The sequence below is a fragment of the Pelophylax lessonae genome (genome assembly GCF_965119305.1).
Source record: "Pelophylax lessonae genome assembly, chromosome: 1".
NCBI lineage: Eukaryota > Metazoa > Chordata > Amphibia > Anura > Ranidae > Pelophylax > Pelophylax lessonae.
The window spans coordinates 679865930-679886567 of NC_138768.1; the positions used below are offsets into that span (position 1 = coordinate 679865930).

At 39.6% G+C, this 20638-nt stretch overlaps 1 protein-coding gene across 3 annotated transcripts in view; it reads left to right on the forward strand.

The window, feature by feature from the left end:
- GRIA2 (glutamate ionotropic receptor AMPA type subunit 2) overlaps positions 1 to 20638 on the forward strand; it is a 288216-nt gene that overhangs the window by 136091 nt on the left and 131487 nt on the right. For all 3 annotated transcript variants that reach the window (XR_014224841.1, XM_082243100.1, XM_082243099.1), the window contains exons 4-5: positions 7489 to 7685; positions 10141 to 10194. Coding sequence is in view for 2 of the 3 variants with exons in the window: in XM_082243100.1 (XP_082099226.1) it covers positions 7489 to 7685; positions 10141 to 10194 (251 nt within the window). In the remaining variant the exon portion in view is untranslated. The remainder of the gene's footprint in view (positions 1 to 7488; positions 7686 to 10140; positions 10195 to 20638) is intronic.

Here is a 20638-nt window from a genome sequence, read left to right on the forward strand (position 1 = left end):
ATATAACATTCCCAAAAAAAAAATTTTAAATCAAATTTTTTCATCATGTCAGGCCAATTTGTATTCTGCTACATATTTTTAGTTCAAAAAATCTCAATAAGCGTATTTTGATTGGTTTGTGCAAACATTATCGTGTCTACAAACTAAGGGAAAGATTTATGTCATTTTTTTTTTTTTTTACTAGTAATGGTGGTGATCTGCGATTTTTAGCAGGACTGCAACATTGCGACGGACATATCAGACTCCTAACTGAAATTGTTTTACAATTTTGGGGGGACCAGTGACATTTCTACAGTAATCAGTGCTAAATATATGCACTGTTACTGTAATAATGACACTGGCAGGGAAGGGGTTAACTGAGGGGCAATCAGAGGGTTAAGTGTATGCCTAGGGGGTTTTTTATAGCTGGGAGGGGGATGGGCTTGTGGAATGAACACAGAGACCTGTGATCCTATATAGAAGGATCACAGGTGCTCTGTGTTCATTCCAGAGAGAAAAACGATCTGCTGTTTTTACAACAGCAGACCATCGTTCTCTCTCAATGGGAAGTGATCGCAGGTGCCCAGCGGCAAACGCGGCCCCCAGCCCCGTGGATCAGCCTCCCTGTTGCCTATTGGTAATGGGGGTACATGTGAGCCCCCCAGGAGCGCTTCTGCAAATCGCAGTGCAGGTTGTTCACGCAGCCGAGCCAGCCTGCCACAGTATATTTGCGGCAGGCGGTCTTCAGTGGTTAAGGGCAGGTTTGCCTGGAGGAAGCCCAGTCCTCCTTAAAGGCACAAGGACACCAATGTGTCCGCATGTCAAATCAAGCAAACAAGCTATACAAAAAATATCAACCACCCCAATTTATAACTAGCCTTTACAGTAAGGCAAACCTTTCCTTAATTTATCCACTGTTATATATATATATATATATATATATATATATATTTCAACTCAAAAAATATAGTTAGGACCCAGAACAAACAGCTTTCTTATATATGTGCAAATGCATAGAACTAAAACCTCTGTTTTTAAAAGTGAATTGCTATTTTTGTCTGTGATGTTTGAATGCCAGCATGGATGGACCCACCATATATACAATGGAGGAATGAGCGTAACCACCCAGGAGGGGGAAGATGGTTAGGGTTCCCAGGATTAACAGTGTAAATTATCCACTTAAAGACCAGTCACCACAGATATACAGTGGCAGGCTGGCTCTCCTGTGCAAACCGAAGTATGGGTACCCGCTTGAGGTATCGCGTGCCCGCTCTCTAGCCCTGCAGCTAAGCAATGGGTCCAGCAGCCATGATGGCCGGCGATCGCTGCAGGGACTGTCAGAAGGTGGTGTGCCATTGTAAACACGGCACACCACTCATCTGTCACTGATTGAAAAAGGGCTCTTGTGTTCCTGTTATTTTGGAAACACAGGAGCCAAGTTTCCATCCACCAAGTCTGGCCCCCACAGAGTTAGAATCACCCCCAGGTACACATTTAACCCTTTATTGGTCCTGGTGTTAACCCCTTCCCAGCCAGTGTCATTAGTACAGTAACAGTGCATATTTTTAGCACTGATTACTGTAGTAATGTCACTGGTCCCCCTAAAAGTGTAAAAAATGTCAGTTAGGGGTCCAATCTGTCCGCCGCAATGTCGCAGTCCTGCCATTACTAGTACAAAAAAATAAATAAATAAATAAAAATGACATAAATCTTTCCCCTAATTTGTAGACACGATAACTTTTGCGCAAACCAATCAAAATACGCTTATTGGGATTTTTTTACCAAAAATATGTGGCAAAATACAAAATGTCAAAAAATTATGAAAACATTTGATTTTTACATTTTTTTATTGTTATATAGAAGAAAGTGAAAAATACAGCTTTTTTCCAAAATTGTCGCTCTTTTTTTTTTTTTATAGCGCATAATCAAAAAACCGCAGAGGTGATCAAATACCACCAAAAGAAAGCGCTGTTTGTGGGAAAAAAGGACGTCAATTTTATTTGGGTACAGCGTCCCAAGACCGTGCAGTTTTTAGTTAAAATAACACAGTGTAGAATCGCAAACAAATGGCCTGTTCATTAAAGGGGCAAATCCTTCCGGTCCAGAACTGGTTAAGGAAAAGAGCCAGAATAAAAGAAAACAAATGCAGCCACCACCTACAAAATTAAATTCTGCCTCTATGTTGCTCAGTGTGCATTCATGTGATCTAAGCCTGCTAGGGGACAAAGTGCAGTGGAATGCATCTTGATAATACTGAGAAGTCAATTTGCATACAGTACATTATTTACCCAGGTTTTGGGGTTGCTTTTCTTTTAAATTATATGCATACAGTATTGAGTTTTTTTTTTACTTTTGTTGACATATTGACTATAAGGAAATGTGTACTAGGGGATGCTATAGTAACTGTGAAGAGATGCATTTGTTTACAAGCACCAGTTCTAACTATTTCCCAGTTTTTAGACCTCCCTGTACCCACTGCAAGACATTGTGGCCCTCTAAATCCCTTTTCTGTGAAATCCCTATGGATAGCTTCTGGAGTTCCTGATTTAATTTGGGAAGGTGTGACAATGGGTGCAACGGGTCTGTCTTGAGGGAACCATACCAGCCACACACTGACATTACTAGTCCCAATTCTGTTAGCTTTCTTTTACTTACATCCTCCTCACTTCAGTGCTGAATAACAGAGAGAGCCTAACCCTCTGCTAAGTCGAAGATAGGGTAACTTTCTTGATGTTCATATGTATTTAATGTTTTCAACTAATAGTGCCTTGAGATTACAAGTGGGACATTCTTCTAGAATTCACACTTACTTGATCCTGCAAATAATGCAGGTTTAGTCTTGAAAATGGAGCTGCAAACTCTGTATTTTCACTTGGTACAATGGGACAAGGAGGTGAAATACCAAAACTCTAGCATTCACTGGGTGGGTCTTAGCATCCAGAAGCATCACAGACTATCCACTGGAGCAGACAACAAAACAAGAGATTCTAGTGTTACTGTGTTCCAGTTCTTTGACACTAGTCCAGTGCGGCACATCCTCTTAAACTAGGCTTCAGCCTTAGGGCTCTCCAGGTACACTGCCCGCATGAAGGACTAGTCCTTCTGGCCCTGAGGCCCCACAACAGGCACACTGTCTGTTTCTACAGGGGAATCTGCTGTCATTTTTTTTTTTTAAACATTAATTTTTATTGAAGGAATTTCCAGTATACAGAGGAACAACATGTTATTGAACATAATATACACAGGAAGTCTATTTGAACATACAGATGTACATCCATGAAACAGATATATATAAACATAAACAGCAGAAATGGAGGTCTGTGTACAACCTCACATAACGAACTTAGAGAGTAAGCAAATACGATGAAATACCTTTGCTAAGCAGAGCTAAATGAAAAGGGCAATTCACCCAAGTCTGGAATTATCGAACATGACATAGCAATACCTGTCCCCCCTATTGGGAACATACTGCGGACAGGCATGCCCGGAGAGACTCAGCTGGGGAGGCGGGTTGCCACCACCCACCCCCTCAGTCCAGACTCAATATACAAGGCATAGAGTAAACCTAGCAGAATCTTCAAAACAAGTAGGAGAACAGACGCACCATAAGGTCAGCTGAACGTGATGCCAAACTAACCAATGTCTAAGTAAGGCGCTAGGATGTACTATGGGGGAGGAGGGGGATGGGGAAGGGGCACCAGATGACATATTAAGCAAGAAGAGGAAGATCCGCTGCTATATTCCTGATAATAAACATTCCAACTTGTACTTTGTTGAAGCAAACATTCAGTCAACGTCAGGGGATACTGTAAGCCAAATGTGCCATTTTTTATGAAAGAAGGAGGCTCTATTTTCTTTATATGCCAGAAGCTTCTTCATCGTATATTGAAAGTTTACCCTCTGCTTAGTTTCCCCCATGGTCGGGGGAGACGAGGTTCGCCATCTCTTGGCCACCGCAATTCTAGTGGCGAAAAGAAGGTGAGCAATTACGGTTCTAACATCCGTAGGGAACTCATGTATACCAACACTAAGGAAAGCTAAAGCAGGGTACATAACAAATTTCTTCCCCTTAATGGAGGAGATCAGGGAGGAAATATCCTGCCATAAAGGTTTAATAAGGGGGCAGTCCCAAAAAACATGAATAAGGTTCCCGTTACCATTACACTCTCTCCAACAAAGAGGAGATAAGGACTTGTCTATCATGTGTAGTCTATGAGGTGTCATGTAGTATCTATGTAATATTTTCTGGGCATTGTCCCAATGATCAATGCGGAATCTGCTGTCATTTAATGACCCTCACTTTTTGCCAAAGCGTAGTCTAACCCACTGCTGCCAAACTCACAAGTGTCAAAGAACTCTTGAACCTTCTTATTAGAGACTAGCAGGTGATGCAGTGCAGATTGTCCACTGGCACAGTGTTCTGTACATAGGGAATATATACCTATACTATGTTTCCTACAGTCGAAAGTCAAATCTCAACATTACTACAGCTAGTGCATAGACCGCAATGGTAGTCCATAAACATTGTCATTCACGTTGCAGAATTTACATAGGAGGCACAAAATAAAAACATGGGGCAATATAAAATAATTAAAAGCTGTTTATGCAATAAATAAATAGGTGCACCTGCATAACTAAAGGTCCACACATTGGTACAGACCTGGGGCAAGTGTTGGTGATATCATCGTACTTGAACTCCATTGAGAATAACAAGTCCCTCCATGGCGGAAGATAAGACTTGCAGTTTTTCTTCAATCACAGATTCCTGCACAGCCTTGCCAAATTAAAAGAAGCAAGCTGGGAGAGTGTAGTGTTGGATGCAGGTCTTCCAGGTCTCGATCACTGGCAACTGTCACTGGCCAGGCAAGGATGACGTAACTCATGCGCATGTGTGGGAATTCAGTCAGATTCGGCATTGCTGAATTTGTAAAGTGAACTGTGCTTGCATAGCTCACTGTACAGGGGCTGACAAGTAGGTAAGCAGCTTTAATACAGAGGAATCTCTTATAAACCATGTGCCTTCAGACAGCAGCTATCTGGGCCATGAAGTATACAATTAGGGTGTGCCCTATCCTTAAATAATTTATTAAATGGAAGGATTGGGAAGCAAGGATTTCGGGCACAAAGATTTATATAAAATCACTTTTATTGAAAAAACATTTAAAATCATAGAGACATACAGGCAGATAATTATGTATTGAGGACCAAACCAAACCAATAAATGGTCTGTGCTGTAGTATATCCTAATACATGAGATATTGAACAATGGTTTACATACAATTCAAGGTACAAGACAATTAGTAGTCATGTAATTCTCAGAGCTATATACCTAGTATCAGAAGGATCCTGCCGGCGGATACCCGAAAAATAGGTGCCGGTCAACAGGGTCAACTGAGAGCGTAAACTAGCTTTCACCATACAATATTTGACCTTTGCTCAACATGTTTCGCTTTCTTATGAAAAAAGCTTCGTCTGGAGCATATCATTTGGCTTGTCTGTACATTATGTAGTAAGGCACATATCTCAATTCCGTAAAGAATTTTTTAACGAAGAGGACTGTTATGCGTTTTAGAGAGCTCATATGTTGGCACCTAAGTAGTTACATAGCAGTGAGGATAATCACTCTATGTTCAATATCAGACACTGTATAGGAGAGAGCCTATTGTGTAGAGCATGTCTCCTATGGTCGTTTAGAAGCCCGTGCCGAGCTTCTCCACAGTCACACACAGTCCTCACCGGATGGGGAACCGCCGCCATGAATACAGAGGAGAAAAAGCATGTCTCTTCTGCATTAAAAATCTTGCTGTCTGCCCATTTTAAAGCCTCAGCCTAAAGTTTCACTTTAACCCCTTATAGACCGCCCGCCGCAGTTTTCCTTCGGTACTTTGGCGTTAAATACCTGGGTTATGGCAGCAGATAGCTGCCATAACCCCGGTATTTTTTTTAAACTGCGGGCTGTGGGCAGTCCGCTTTAACATAAGGGTGGTCCCAGTGGCGGATTTGCCGCGGGTTCACCTATATGGGCGGTGGGAGAGGTGCCCCCCCTCCCGCCGCTTCCCGGTAGCGGGGAAAACGATCCGGTCTGCTGTCTTCTCAGGCAGGAAGTCGAGTGAGGGCAAGATGGCCCTCACTCAACTCTATGGCCTTGGAGGACTGGAGTGACGTCATACGTCACTTCCTAGCAACCGATTTAAAGAGCCCATTTTTTTTCAAGGTATAAAAAAATGCCTTTTTTTTTTTCCTTTTTTAGGGTAGATGTGAGATCTGAGGTCATTTTGACCCCAGATCTCTCATTAAAGAGGTCCTGACATGTTAATTTCTATTACAAGGGATATTTACATTTCTTGTAACAGGAATAAAAGTGATCACATTTTTTTTTTAAGAAGTGTAAAAATAAAAAATAAAAGATAAAATAAATAGGAAAAAAAAAGTGCCCGATCGATGTTAGCTCACGCGCAGAATCGAACGCATATGCAAGTCACCCATAGTGAGTGTCAACTATGGGGATTTTTAAGTACCAATGTTTGTCTACATTCCAGGAGCATGCGCAATTTTGAAGCATGACATGTTAAGTATCTATTTACTCAGCGTAACATTATCTTTAACATTATAGAAAAAATTGGGCTGTTTTCTTATTTTTTCTGAATTCCCCAAAAAATTGCATTTGTAAGATGGCTGCGCAAATACGGTGTGGTAAAAAAATATTGCAACAATATCCATTTGTTCTCTAGGGTCTCTGCTAAGAAAAAAATATATATTTTTGGGGGTTCTAAGTAATTTTATAGCAAAAAAAATGATTTTAACTTGTAAAACTTTTTTAAAAACCATTATTAAATGGCTAGACAGTTTGGTTGAGAGCACAAGCAACTGTGACAGTTATCATTCATCTTCAATATAACTGTTTTGGGAAACAGTTAAATTGATGGGTTTAGTTAAATTTTAAATTGTTTGCTCCCCCCTCTAAATTGCCACTTTTGCTGGACAGCTTGGTCTGTTACAATGGAACTAAACCCATTCCCCACAACATGCCGTGAATGATAACTGTCACAAGTGCTTGATATCTCAACCAAACTGTCGAGCTATCAAATGTCTTATATCATAACTGGTCACATGTGCTGCACCTTGGCAAGAGCAGAGCAAACAAAGGCTAAGATGGCCGTTTCCTTTGCTGTAAATTAGAGGAGGGTTCCGTTCCACTTTAAAACACGTTACAAAATAACAGACTTATTGGCCAGATCAATTGCTGAAAATAAATGAAAAAGCATTTAAAAAGAAAATGAATGGTGCCACCTTCGTTTTAACTTTAGCAGACAGCACGCTAAACAATTTGCAATTTTTGTACAACATTTCTTTGTATGGCTTTTTCGAAAAAATGAAATTCAGACATTTGTTTTCAGAGAAATAATATGGAAAAGTGGAAGTCAGGGTGGCTTTAGGAGATAAATACACAAACACCCCAGGTTATTGCTGATCTTGACTGTATTTGTGTCTGATATTTTGTCTCTGAAGGTTTATCAACACTGCAAGCTGTGCTGGATTCTGCAGCTGAGAAGAAATGGCAAGTGACAGCAATCAACGTTGGCAACATTAACAATGACAGGAAAGATGAGACGTACCGTTCCCTCTTTCAGGATCTGGAAATAAAAAAAGAAAGGAGAGTGATTCTGGACTGTGAGAGGGATAAAGTGAACGATATTGTTGATCAGGTTTGTTTCATGCTGAAATACTACTGAATACTTATTAGATAACAAAATCATTCATTGAATGCTTACACTACCAATACCACTAGACATTACAATACTGTTATGTAGCCATGTCACATAATGTAAGGGAACTCTGCGATAATAATAATTTATTTTCTAGTTCAATTGACCATTGATCAGTTCACATATTCCAAAATCATAATGACCGGTTACTGCACCCAAAGTTACTCTCAAATTAGCAATATCGTTCTATAGGAAAAAGAGAAAGGGGAGCACTTCCAATAATAGCCATATTAATAAAAGACAGACAAACTTTTTCTCCTCACCTGGTACATGAATAATCAATATGCTTTTTCTGTGAGTATCTATTCCATTAGAAGTCTGATTGGTATTGTTCCTAGGTCGATATGCCATTTGTCCTCAGCTTGAATGACAATGACAGGTGAATATAGTTTCGCTTTAAGCTAGCCAAACATTATACAACTTACATGTACACTTTCTGTACAATTTCCTTCAGACTTAAATTCAACTATATAGTGTAAGGGCCTGCAAGATTGAATACAAATTGAAAGGGTTGTTTAGGTTTGACTTTTGCTATATGGTTTTTGGTAAATCGAAAGCAAAATTGTACAAGAAAATTGAATATTGTATGTCCATTCTTATCGTAAATCGACAGGCTCCAATGCACGTCAGACCTCCCACAAAGCTGGTCCCACTACACCAGAGGCCAGCTTCTGCTTTGAAGTGAATAAGAGGAGCAACCCCACACTGTTATTTGTGCACTGGCAGCAGATAGGACATAGCAGACCCCACACATCGCTGCCAGATGCAGATCAATGATTAAAGCCAAGGACAAATGGCATAGCAGCCCAGAATGGATACTGATTGGACTGGTAATGGAATAAATACTCATAGAAAAGGTGCATTGATTACCTGAGTAGCACCTGACGAGAAAAAGTTTCTCTGTCTTTTATTAATATGGCTATTCTTAGAAGTGCTCCCCTTTCTCTTTTGGAAAATGTCATGGATGAGCCTAAAATACAGTACATAATAATCAATTATAAAGAACAGGCAAAGGGAAGCAGTTCCATGCAGTTGTAAACCATAATACTAAAATTTTGTAGTCACCTATCACACCTAAATAAACACGTTTGATATCCAACAATATGGAGTTGGCCCCTGTTTGCATTTGTACCAGCCTCCACCAATATGGGAAGTCTTTCCACAAAATCTTTGCAAAATGCCTAGGAACTTATGCCCAGTCAGCCAAAAAGAGTACTGGAGGAGTCTAAAACTGATGTTGAATAAGAAGACCTGGCTTGCAGTTAGCTTTTCAATTCATCCCAGAGTAGTTAGGGAGGGTTAAGGTCAAGGCTGTGTCTAGGCCATTTAAGTTCCTCAACACCAAACTTATCAAGCACTGATGTTTGATACACAAGATTTTTACCAAAATTAAAGAATCAGTTCTAAAGCTGAGCCATACAATATCCTGGTACTCCCATAGGAGCTTTCCTTTTAGCTATAGATACCCCTTTCTTCCAACTGAAAATAATATACTGTAAAAATAAAAAATCCACCAGTAACCACTGCTACCACCAGGGTAAGATTTCAATCACTGGAGACTGACACTTTTTTTTTACTGGTCCTAACCTGGCTAAGAATATTGTAACAAGATAAAAAAATAGCTTAATCATATTTCTACATGGTTTGGAAAAAATGTGTAATCGATATCCTTTCAGGAAAAATACTTTATATTTGCCTTTGCCTCCTATAGGTGTAGATCTACAGTGGCTATTGATACATCTGCCCTGTCTACCAGGTTAAAACTTGACCTGCAAAGGCACATGCAAGAACCAGCTTGTAGAAAACCTGGACAAATCTAGTAGACAGCACTTAAAACAGGCAAATGTTTCTGTGACTCCTCGAGTACGCTCATTACCATTGTTGTCATGCTTTGTATTTCACGATCCAGCTACATCTTTGTTATGTTTGGTGAACTCCAATAAAAATCTTGTTTAAAAAAAAAAAAACCGGCAAATGTGATAAGGTTGTATTTGTCTGTAGTGTGCACAGACATATTTGAAAACAGCAAATAATCCATTTTTATTTTGTTACATACTCATCAGCACTACATCCATCCAAGAGCCTTGATCACTCTGTTTTGTTCTCACACCAGAATGTAAATGGTGGTCCCATACCTATCCCCAATAATGAGGGCTAAATATTGTTTTTTCTGGTTCATCTGATGAAAGTGGTTCCTTTCTCGGCCTCATTTGCTGAAAGTGTTGGTACATTTAAAGGGTACACAAATGCAAACTTTAATTTGAGAGAAATTATTCCAAAAAAAAAAAAAAGTTAAAATATACTGCAACAAGACGGTAATGAAATCTTAGTACACATTTGATATCTTTCAGAATTTAAATTCATTTGTAGATAATTGTCTTCCTTTATTTCGTAGGTTATCACCATTGGAAAACACGTAAAAGGTTACCATTATATCATAGCAAATCTAGTAAGTATAAATGAAATATACTTTCTATGTTTAATTGAATTATACGCTCTATTCTAATATGTACAGTTTATAATTTTTTATTTTGTTGATTTTACTGCCAATCGTGTATTTATATGAAGGGGGCATCTGCACTGAAAGTGCTGTAATATTACTTTGTAAATACGGTATGTTTTCATGTTAAAAATCCAGTTACAATGTTTAGCACTGCTTAAAAATTAACCTTTACAACCATTTAACCATTTTAGTCTGTGCTAGGACATGAAGTTTCAAAAACTGTTGTGCCGAATGAAAATTAAAAAAAAAATCTAAATTTTTATACTCTATCACGTTGTGGTACCAATACATTATTGCATGGTTTTATGTGTGTTGCAGCCCCATTAAAGTTTAATTCCAGCCAAAATCTAATTAAGCTAAAGTCTATTCCCACCTCCCATTCTAAGCCTATTCTTTCTACCCTGTAAAAGGGAAGGTGTCTATACTTACCTGTTTTGAAGTTGCTCTGGTCCAGTCATATGACCTCTCCAGCAGCGGCTTCAGTGTAGAGGAGAGGCAGCGACAATGGCTTCATGTTCATTGTGCATTGCCAGGGCATTCAAAACGTTTGACACACCTCAAAGCACAAAATACTGTTCATGGACATTCCTTAACACAACATTTCAAGTTAATGGGCCCTGAAAGTTAGTAGCTTAATAAGACAGGGAAAAAGTTCCTTCCAACTGTGTTTTGTTGTCATTTTTGTTCTTGTTTTTCTTACTTTCAATAATCTTTTAAACTTTAGCTTAGCTACTGTTGGCTCTATGTGGTTTTGCTTTTGCTGCAGTTTTTGCCTCTGCCATACGAGATTCTATTTAGTGTTATCTATTTTAACTATGCAGATGTAGCTTTGTACAGCTATTTTTCAAAATGACCTGCACATTTTAGAACTCATGCATGAGTCACTCTAATAATCTCCAGCCAAACATAGCCAAGGCCGTACCTGATATACTTTAATTATATTCTAGGGAATGCAGGTGAATGGACACACAGAGAATGGCATAGCTGTAAAAAGGTTTTCCTGCTTACAGCTGCAACTGTTAGGTCAAAGTTGTGACGTATCATCAATGCTGTCTTCTATTTTGTTTTTTTGTTTTTTTGGGTCTCATGCATCGGGACTAAGCACCCAGTGTACTTGAGGTCTTACTTGAGATACTGTGCATGAGCAATAATTCATTAAGGCATTCATTGCAGTGATTTGGGGGTGCATGTGGGCCCTCTGCACATAATTAGAGGCAGGGTTTGTGTGGACCCCTGCAGTACAGTATCTCACAAAAGTGAGTACACCCCTCACATATTTGTAAATATTTTATTATATCTTTTCATGTGACAACACTGAAGAAATGACACTTTGCTACAATGTAAAGTAGTGAGTGTACAGCTTGTATAACAGTGTAAATTTGCTGTCCCCTCAAAATAACTCAATATATGCTTTATAGTAATTCAACATTTCATGACGACACAGTCAGTTGAGAAATAAAAAGAATAGAAGGAAAAAAAAAAAAAAAACAACATGAATGTAGAACAATTTTGAAAAATATTTGATATTATATCTTCAAAAAGGGAACAAAACTGAGGCTGCCATTCAAGTCTTGGTGGCCTCCAATTCCCATATCTACCTAGCATCGCAATGGAGAATTAGTTGGTCAAAGTTAGCCCCCCCTCCCCCTCCCATCCCAGGGGATGACCTCCAGTGCTCAACACTTGAGGTAACTCAGGTCCCTATCCTATTGTAGGCATACATGCCTTTCTATGGAGGCTTTTAAGTGATAGGTTGCTATTTCATAAATGTGCTCTTGGAATCGCTTACATACTGGTCTAATTGTTTTACCTTTAAAGAAAGAATTACAAGAGCATAAGATCACATACACTATCCCGATGGTGTTACAATTGGCTTTCTGTCTACATTTAGAAGTCTGCCTGTAGGTAGCTGCAGAGAATCGCCCTCTATCATATACGAGCAGAACTTGAAGCTGCAACATTGAGTCATGCCGGTTCTGACAGGATAACAGGGAGATTTCCAGGAGATGTCGCTGTGTACCAGAAGGTCATTTAATGAAAGAGCCCTTCTGTATACCAGCTGTGGATTCCTTGAAATGAACTTACTGACATATGTATCATCCCTTAGGAGGTGCCAGTGGGCAGAGCAAATATACCTCACCTTGTTTACTTTTTGTGTGTATTGTAAGCTTGGTATGAGTGATTTTCCTTTTTGTGTGATGCGGTACCATTTTTTATTTGCTAACTTTTTCATTACCTTTCCAAAAAAAAGTGTTTTTCTAGTTGACACACTGAGTTAAACCAATTTTTGAGCTAAAATCAGGTTTTTAATTTCAGTTACTGTGCCAGGTTTAACCATGTCCCGTGGACAGGACTGAAAGTTCAATAAGTATGCATTCAAAGTGCATATTTTACAGGAATTGATACTGATTTATATTTAAGAATTATATAACTTTGATTTGGCACTTTATTTATTTTGCAGTTTTGCATACCATGATTATGAATTTTTAGTTTTCATTTTTATTATAATTTATTTGTTTACATATGAAGTATAGCACTACACATAGGATTTTGAGCTTTATTAGTTTTTTTATATTAAGTATAGCACTACACAAAGGATTTGGAGCTTTTAACAGAAACAGAAGTGTTGATTGCAGCAGCTTTGTTCGGTTGATCAGCGTAGGGGAACAAAAAGTTTTTTGCTGTATATCTTACAGTGTCTAAAACACTTGTTAAAGTATGTAAATGTTGTAAATCAGAGAGTGATTACAATAAGTGCAGAGTCTTTCATATATCAATGTCTCCACCACCTATGATTGGCTGTCAGTTTTGACAGCTTCTTGAGGTATAGCTTGAATAAGTTGGGACTTGTGTCTGAAAACAACTCAGCTTATCCCTACTTACAACTTATTATACATGCTCTGGAGTGCGTGACTGATGGTTTCTCCTTAGGCATATATTGACAACTACCTTTCAAAGCAGGCTAAGGCTAAGCATTTGCATGTCCAATCCTGGCGTTTTAGTGCACCAATGAGGCACAGGTGCAGGGTCCAGCTCTGCTGCTTCCAGCATGTCAGAATCAAAATACAGTTCTTTCATTCCACGCCTATGGTCAAGTAGACCAACATTGCAGTGCATTAGAAACCTAGGTAGTTCAAATGTTCTTGAGGTAGCATTTTAAAAGCTTAAGTCATGGAACGGACTCTCATTTATTCTGAGGTGGAAATTTGTGCACTGGTTAAGAGATATTTCAGGAAACTTGAAAATCTGATCAACCTTAGATTATTTTTTTTTTTTATGCACAAAGCACATTGTGGGGATTTCAGATGGGTTTTCAGTGTGTACAGGAGATAAACCGCATATCGATATTTGAAGGAGAGAAATGTGGAGGGTATTATGGTAGATGCAATGTTTAGTAGAAGGGTAGAAAAGTGTGGGATGAAATTTGAGGATTGTAGGATAGGATACTAGCCGCTGTGCATTAAATAAACTACATTAGTTAAAAAGAGATGCATCCATAGTGCACTGGCACTCTATCTCTATGCTCTGAAGCAGCAAAGTACTGTGTAGAAAAACTATGCACTTAAACAAGTGTGTTGTTTTCTGACCCATTGTCAAGCCCTATGATTATGCTGGTCCTCTTTGTAACTGAAAACAGATGTAGAGTAGATTTGGATGAACGGTTTGGGCTGAGCAAAAGTTTAGCCCGAACATCCCCTGTTCAGCCAACACCTGAATTTGCAGGGTGTTCGGCGGTTGTTCGCCCCGCCGAATGCCTTGCAATGCACAGAACGTTGCATAGTGCATTCTAAGCCCTGATTGGGCAAAGCTTTGCCCAATCAGGGTGCAGTGAATAGATAGTTGTTAAGGAGCGGGCCAGGAAGCCTTACCAACCAATGAGTCATCAGCTGTCAATGGGCTTCTCTGCTGACAGCTGAATAAAAAAAAAAAAACATTACTGGTAATAAAAAGAGAAAACATAAAAAGGGCATGGGGTTCCCCCTAGGGCCATACCAGGCCCTTTGGGGCACTGCCCCCCTTGTGACATCATCACCGACCGGTGCGTCAATGACATCACAAGGGGATGGTGCTACCAGGTGACATTGCCAGATAGCCCTTCCCCTTCTTATACGGTATAACAACTGTCCAATGGCAAGCCAGGCATTTGGTGGTTTGCCTTAGTTGACAGTGGACCATTCTTTCTTTTTCGGGTCTGGTGGTATGGCAGGCGACGTGCTTGATGATGGATTTTAAAGGAATTGTCAAAAATTGTCTTTGTGTTCTTTATTACTTTTTTACATTTTTGGTGAATGGTTAGGGGCACTATGTACCCCATACTCATTCAAGTAGGGGGAGGGCGGGATCTTGGACCCCCTTTGTTAAAGGAGGCTTCCAAATTCCGATAAGTCCACTGCCTGCAGATCCCCACAACCACAGCCCAGGGGGACCCCACATCATTTTTTTTTTTTTTTACACTTTTCTACTGCCAGATATGGTATTGTAGTGCCAGCAGATTAAATGTAACTTCATTCTTTTTTTTTTTCTTTAGAAATGTCATTTTTGCTGCAGCATGTTCTATACATGCTACAGATGTGCCAATTTACAGGCAAACTAAGGGCACTCTCTAGACACTAAATTTGAAGGAATTTTTAATTTTTATTGTTGCACTTTAAGCATCATTAAAATCACTGCTCCTGTAAAAAACAATCTTTAAAAAAATGTTTTAGCATTGATACATGTCCCCCAAGGCAGAACCCGGGCCCCATACCCTTTTTAATGGTCAAATACAGTACTTGCATATACAGTAAGCTGTTAAAATGGGGACTTTTGATTTTTCAAGTTCAGGTCCCATAAACTTTAATAGGGTTTGCCGCTTGGGTCAGAACTTTTTCTCTGTTCCAGAGTTCTGGTGCGAACCGAACAGGGGGGTGTTCGGCCCATCTCTAGTGGAGAGAGGGTTCTCTGTCTTTCTTCCAGCTCCTTCCTCCTCCAGCAATATCCAGCCAGAGTTGAGGTCCTTTCTCTGACATCACTGCTTTTATTCAGCCAGTGGTAGGGCTGGCAATTTTAGAAGAATAGGCTTGTTTGTGTGCCTTGTTTGTGCCTTTCATGCTCTAAATGCAATTATAATTGACAAGCACATATGCAACCTTTCCAAGTAATCTCCCATATAAAATTCTTAGGGCATCTATTTATAAAACATTTGCATAGACATTTATTCACTGAATGCATTAAAGTAGATCCATAGGCAATTTTATTTTTTTTTCATTTTGGATAGAGCAAGGAGGGTTATTACCCCTGTCAGATTTTTTTTGACAACTGTGTCCCATTGCGGAGATTTACCTTCCCTTCCTGTTCCATAGCCAAACAGGAAGTAGGAGAAAATCCCTGCAAATTAAGGAAAATTCCCAGGGGACCCCCAGGTCACCAGAACTAGTGTACCTGTTGGAAGATTTCCCTTCTATTTCTGAGGACAACTCAAAATGTGGGATTTTCTTTTACATTCACTTTCAATGTTAATGGTAAACAGGACAAATTTAGTGGGCGTATCTCAAATTTCCTTAACAGGGGTACAAACAGCATTAAAAACTGACAAACATTCTAATCCTTCTCCACTCTATCCAAAACTAGAAAAAAAAAAAGTTTTGCCTTTAGTTCAACACTGAATTTGGACCCTCAAAATCTTGCCTGTAATTTATCAACAATATAAACAAATACACAAAAGAAAATATCAATAATCATATCTGAAATACTGGACAGGTGGGAGTCATCGATAAAGGACATAATGTAAACAGTAGAAAAAAAACCTGACTATGTTTAACCACCCCCAAAAAGAGATATTAAATAGTTATACTTCAACTAATTGGACTATCTAGAGCAGAGATCCTCACATTACGGCCCTCCAGCTGTTGCAGAACTACACACCCCATGAGGCATTGTAAACATTCACAGACTAGGCATGATGGGAATTGTAGTTTCCGAACAACTGGAGGGCCATAGTTTGAAGACCCCTGATCTAGAGCAAAGTTTATTGTTATTAAAAATTGTTACCTGTATGGGAATGCAAGGACCGGGAAATCTCTTTTAAGAGTTTATCATTGGGACCTTATGGGACCTAAAAAGTTGTCCATGGATATTCACTGATATACCCAGACATATCCTATGCAGCCACAAAATGTAGTCTACAAATGGCATCTGATGCAATGCCAAAGAGACTGTTAGTTCATATATAGAACGGAGGATTCACAGTTTGGTAATTAAATAAAGCATATGAAACTTGAAAGTTTCTTAATGTGGTATGCAAATACATCTCCCCCAATTGAAGAGACACGGGGGGAGGGGGGTATAGTGGTCCAGAGGAGGTTGATTATTTGGAGCTCCATAAGTATACCAGTATGAGTGTTAACACCATCAGCAACAGTTCATATTTGCATAAGAGTCCCAGAATATACAGTATCTCACAAAAGTGAGTACATACCTAACATTTTTTAAATATTTTATTATATCTTTTCATGTAACAACACTGAAGAAATGACACTTTGCTACAATGTAAAGTAGTGAGTGTACAGCTTGTATAACAGTGTAAATGTGCTGTCCCCTCAAAGTAACGCAACACACAGCTATTAATCTCTAAACAAATGTGGCCCAATTAGTCATTTTCCCTCCCTGGTGTCATGTGACTTGTTAGTGTTACAAGCTCTCAGGTGCGAATGGGGAGCAGGTGTTTTAAATTTGGGGTTATCGCTCTCACTCTCTCATACCGGTGTTCAACATGGCACCTCAAGGCAAAGAACTCTCTGAGGATCTGAAAAAAAAAAGAATTGTTGCTCTACATAAAGATGGCCTTGGCTATAAGAAGATTGCCAAGACACTGAAGCTGAGTAGGGATAAGCTTCGAACATTGGCTGTTTGCTCGTTCACCGAATGACGAACAAATGGGCTTCTTCGCGGGAACTTCGAGTTCCCGCATTATCATGGACACCCTGTATTCCAATAAATAAATCACTGGCTGGGGGAATTGAACTCACAGCTCTTATCATTTGCAGGCACGGTAGTGTACCACCTACGCCATCAAGCCTGCTTGAGCTGAATTCATTCTCCCTAACTTTTATCTCATTCTCTGCATGTAGAGTGAGATAGGAGTTAGTTAGTTAGTTAGGGAACGTGTACTCCACTTAACTGTACTTGACAGTGGTGTAGCTGGTAGAATACCAGACCTGCAATTGTAATGTTTTTGAGATCGAATCCCTTGGCCAACAGGTGATTTATAAGTGGAATATTATAATTAATAATACATTGCTAGCAGGGAGACAGATTTTTACTTTTTAGTTTGTTGAGATCAAAGTTTTTTATATGTATATGTATAAACCCCAAAGCACCTTGCCCCCATGTTGATGGGGAGAGGGGTCTCTTCCCCACAACCCTGGGCTGTGGATGTGGAGGTCTGTGGGGGAAGGCTTATCGGAATCTGGAAGCCCCCTTTAACAAGGGGACCCCCAGATCCCACCCCCCCCCATGTGAATGGATATCGGGTACATGGTACCCCTACCCAGTCACCAAAAAAGTGTACAAATAAATAATGAAAAAGCCAGTTTTGGAAAAGTCTTTTATTAAAAAAGAAAAAAATACTGTCCCCCGATGACCAGTCGCCCGGCCTCCCGAAAAATATAAAAAAAAAAAAAAAAGAAGAAGCTCCTGCTTCTCCAGACGCTTCCCGCGGAATGAGCTGTTTTGATTTTGACAGCTCTTATATAGTGACCTGACGTTACAAGCCATCCCACAATGCACTGCTCAAATGCAGTGAATAAATTACTGACGTCAGTAATTTATTTACTGCACCTAAAGCAATGGATCATGGGGCAACGTCAGAGCCCTATAAAAGAGCTGTCAAACTCAGATAGAAGCTAGTTAGACAGAGAGAGTCCAAGTTTAAAAAGGTGGCTTGGTAGCTTAGCTGGTAGATTAACAGACTTGCAAATGAAAGGCTGTAAGTTTGAATCTTCTGGCCCGCGGGTGATTTATACTAATTATGTATTTTATTTAAAACCAGTAATTTATTCACTGCACCTGAGCACTGGATTATGGGGCGCTGGTGATGTCAGAGCCCCTATAAAAGAGATGTCAATCTCAGACAGAGAATTGTTAGGCAGAGAGAGTCTTAGGGTACTCAGCTGCTTCTGTGGCATAGCTGTTAGAATAACAGGTTAGCAAGTGAGAGGCTGTGGGTTTGAATCCTTGGCCCAGTGGGTGATTAATAGTTACTTAGATTTAAGCCTTTAAAATGAGGACTTGTGATTTTTCATGTTCGTGTTCATATGTTCGCTAAAACATTTCTCCTGTTCAAGATGTTCTGGTGCGAACTGAACAGGAGGGTGTTCGGCTCATCACTAAAGCTGAGCTGCAGCACAGCGGCCAAGACCATATAGCGGTTTAACAGGACGGGTTCCACTCAGAACAGGCCTTGCTATGGTCGACCAAAGAGGTTGAGTGCACGTGCTCAGCATCATAGCCAGATGTTGTCTTTGGGAAATAGACATATAAGTGCTGCCAGCATTGATGCAGAGGTTGAAGGGGTGGGGGGTCAGCCTGTCAGTGCTCAGACCATACGCCACAAACTGCATCAAATTGGTCTGCATGGCTGTCGTCCTAGAAGGAAGCCTCCTCTAAAGATGATGCACAAGAAAGTCTGCAAACAGTTTGTTAAAGACAAGCAGACTAAGGACATGGATTATTGGAACCATGTCCTGTGGTCTGAGGAGACCAAGATAAAGGTATTTGGTGCAGATGGTGTCAAGTGTGTGTGGCGGCAACCAGGTGAGGAGTACAAAGACAAGTGTGTCTTGCCTACAGTCAAGCATGGTGGTGGGAGTGTCATGGTCTGGGGCTGCATGAGTGCTGCCTGGGGCTGCGAAGCCTGTTCTGAGTGGAACCTGTCCTGATAAACCACTGTATGGTCTTGGCCACCGTGCTGAAGCTCAGTTTCAGGGTCTTGGCAATCTTTTTATAGCCTAGGCCATTTTTATGTAGAGCAACAATTCTTTTTTTCAGATTCTCAGAGAGTTCTTTGCCATGAGGTGCCATGTTGAACTCCCAGTGACCAGTATGAGAGAGTGAAAGTGAAAACACCAACTTTAACACATCTGCTCCCCATTCACACCTGAAACCTTGTAACACTAATGAGTCACATGACACCGGGGAGGGAAAATGGCTAATTGGGCCCATTGGGAGATTTTCACTGAGGGGTGTACTCAATTTTGTTGCCAGCGGGTTATACATTAATGGCTGTGTATTGAGTTATTTTGAGGGGGCAGCAAATTAAAATGGTTATACAAGCTGTACACTCACTGCTTTACATTGTAGCAAAGTTTCACTTCTTCAGTGTTGTCATATGAAAATATATAATAATAGCATAGTCTGGTTTTTATTCTAGTGTTTACATTTTGCCTTTAGTTATATTTTAATGTTTTTAGGCTATTTTCTCTTTTGAACAAATGTTCTTTTAATACAGGCAGTGGTAAAATATCACAATATGGGCAGCGGATGGAGCTGAGGAGCATAGGAAACACATACGTCTTTGTAACAAGAAATACAATGTAACAATTCTAGAGACTGCTACAGGGAACTAGCAAATACATAAAACATTTTATCTGATAGCATAGAGGAAGATCTTTATTATTCTTTTAAGTGTATTCACATTTCCCAGATTTCCCAGTAAATGTATTCTTGTTTAAAACATAAGTGAACACTTATATACCATTTATCTAAATGCCCCTTCACATTCCTGGGTAATCTAACAACTACACAAACCACACATCAACTGATCCTTGGGTTCTGATAGCGTGGTCTTTATTTAAACCCACTTGTGTCTTCTGGGAGCCACCACACAGGGTTTTTCTCTTTTTTTTTTTTTTTTTTTTTTTCATAGCAAAGGCTTTAAAGAAGTCTTCTGGTAAACTTTAAAATGTTTCGTTGACATTAATGGTAAACAGTGGCACATGCTCAGCTCCTGAAGAGAAGAGCGGCTGCTATAATGTCTAATGCAAACTACTTTAATAGTCATACCTTTTACTTTTAGTTTGTTCAATTGTCTAAGAAGGGTCAGTGTATTAAAAAATAAAAGCACCTTAAATAAATAAAATAAAAAACAAAAAACAGCCGCACAACCCTTCTACCTTCTGAGTAATTATGTTTTTTTAGAACTTTTAGACTTCCTATTTTGTCAAACATCTCCTTGCACTGTGTGGCCTATTTGATTTTCTTAATACAACCTAGTGTACCTATAGAGTTGGTCTCCTCAGTGCAAATTTAGACTTGGCCTTCTCTCCATCCTTATTTGATCACCCGTTGTTACCCCAAAAATCACTTTCAGTTGCTGGGCAGCACTTAGTGAAGAAGTACATTCAAAGCATCT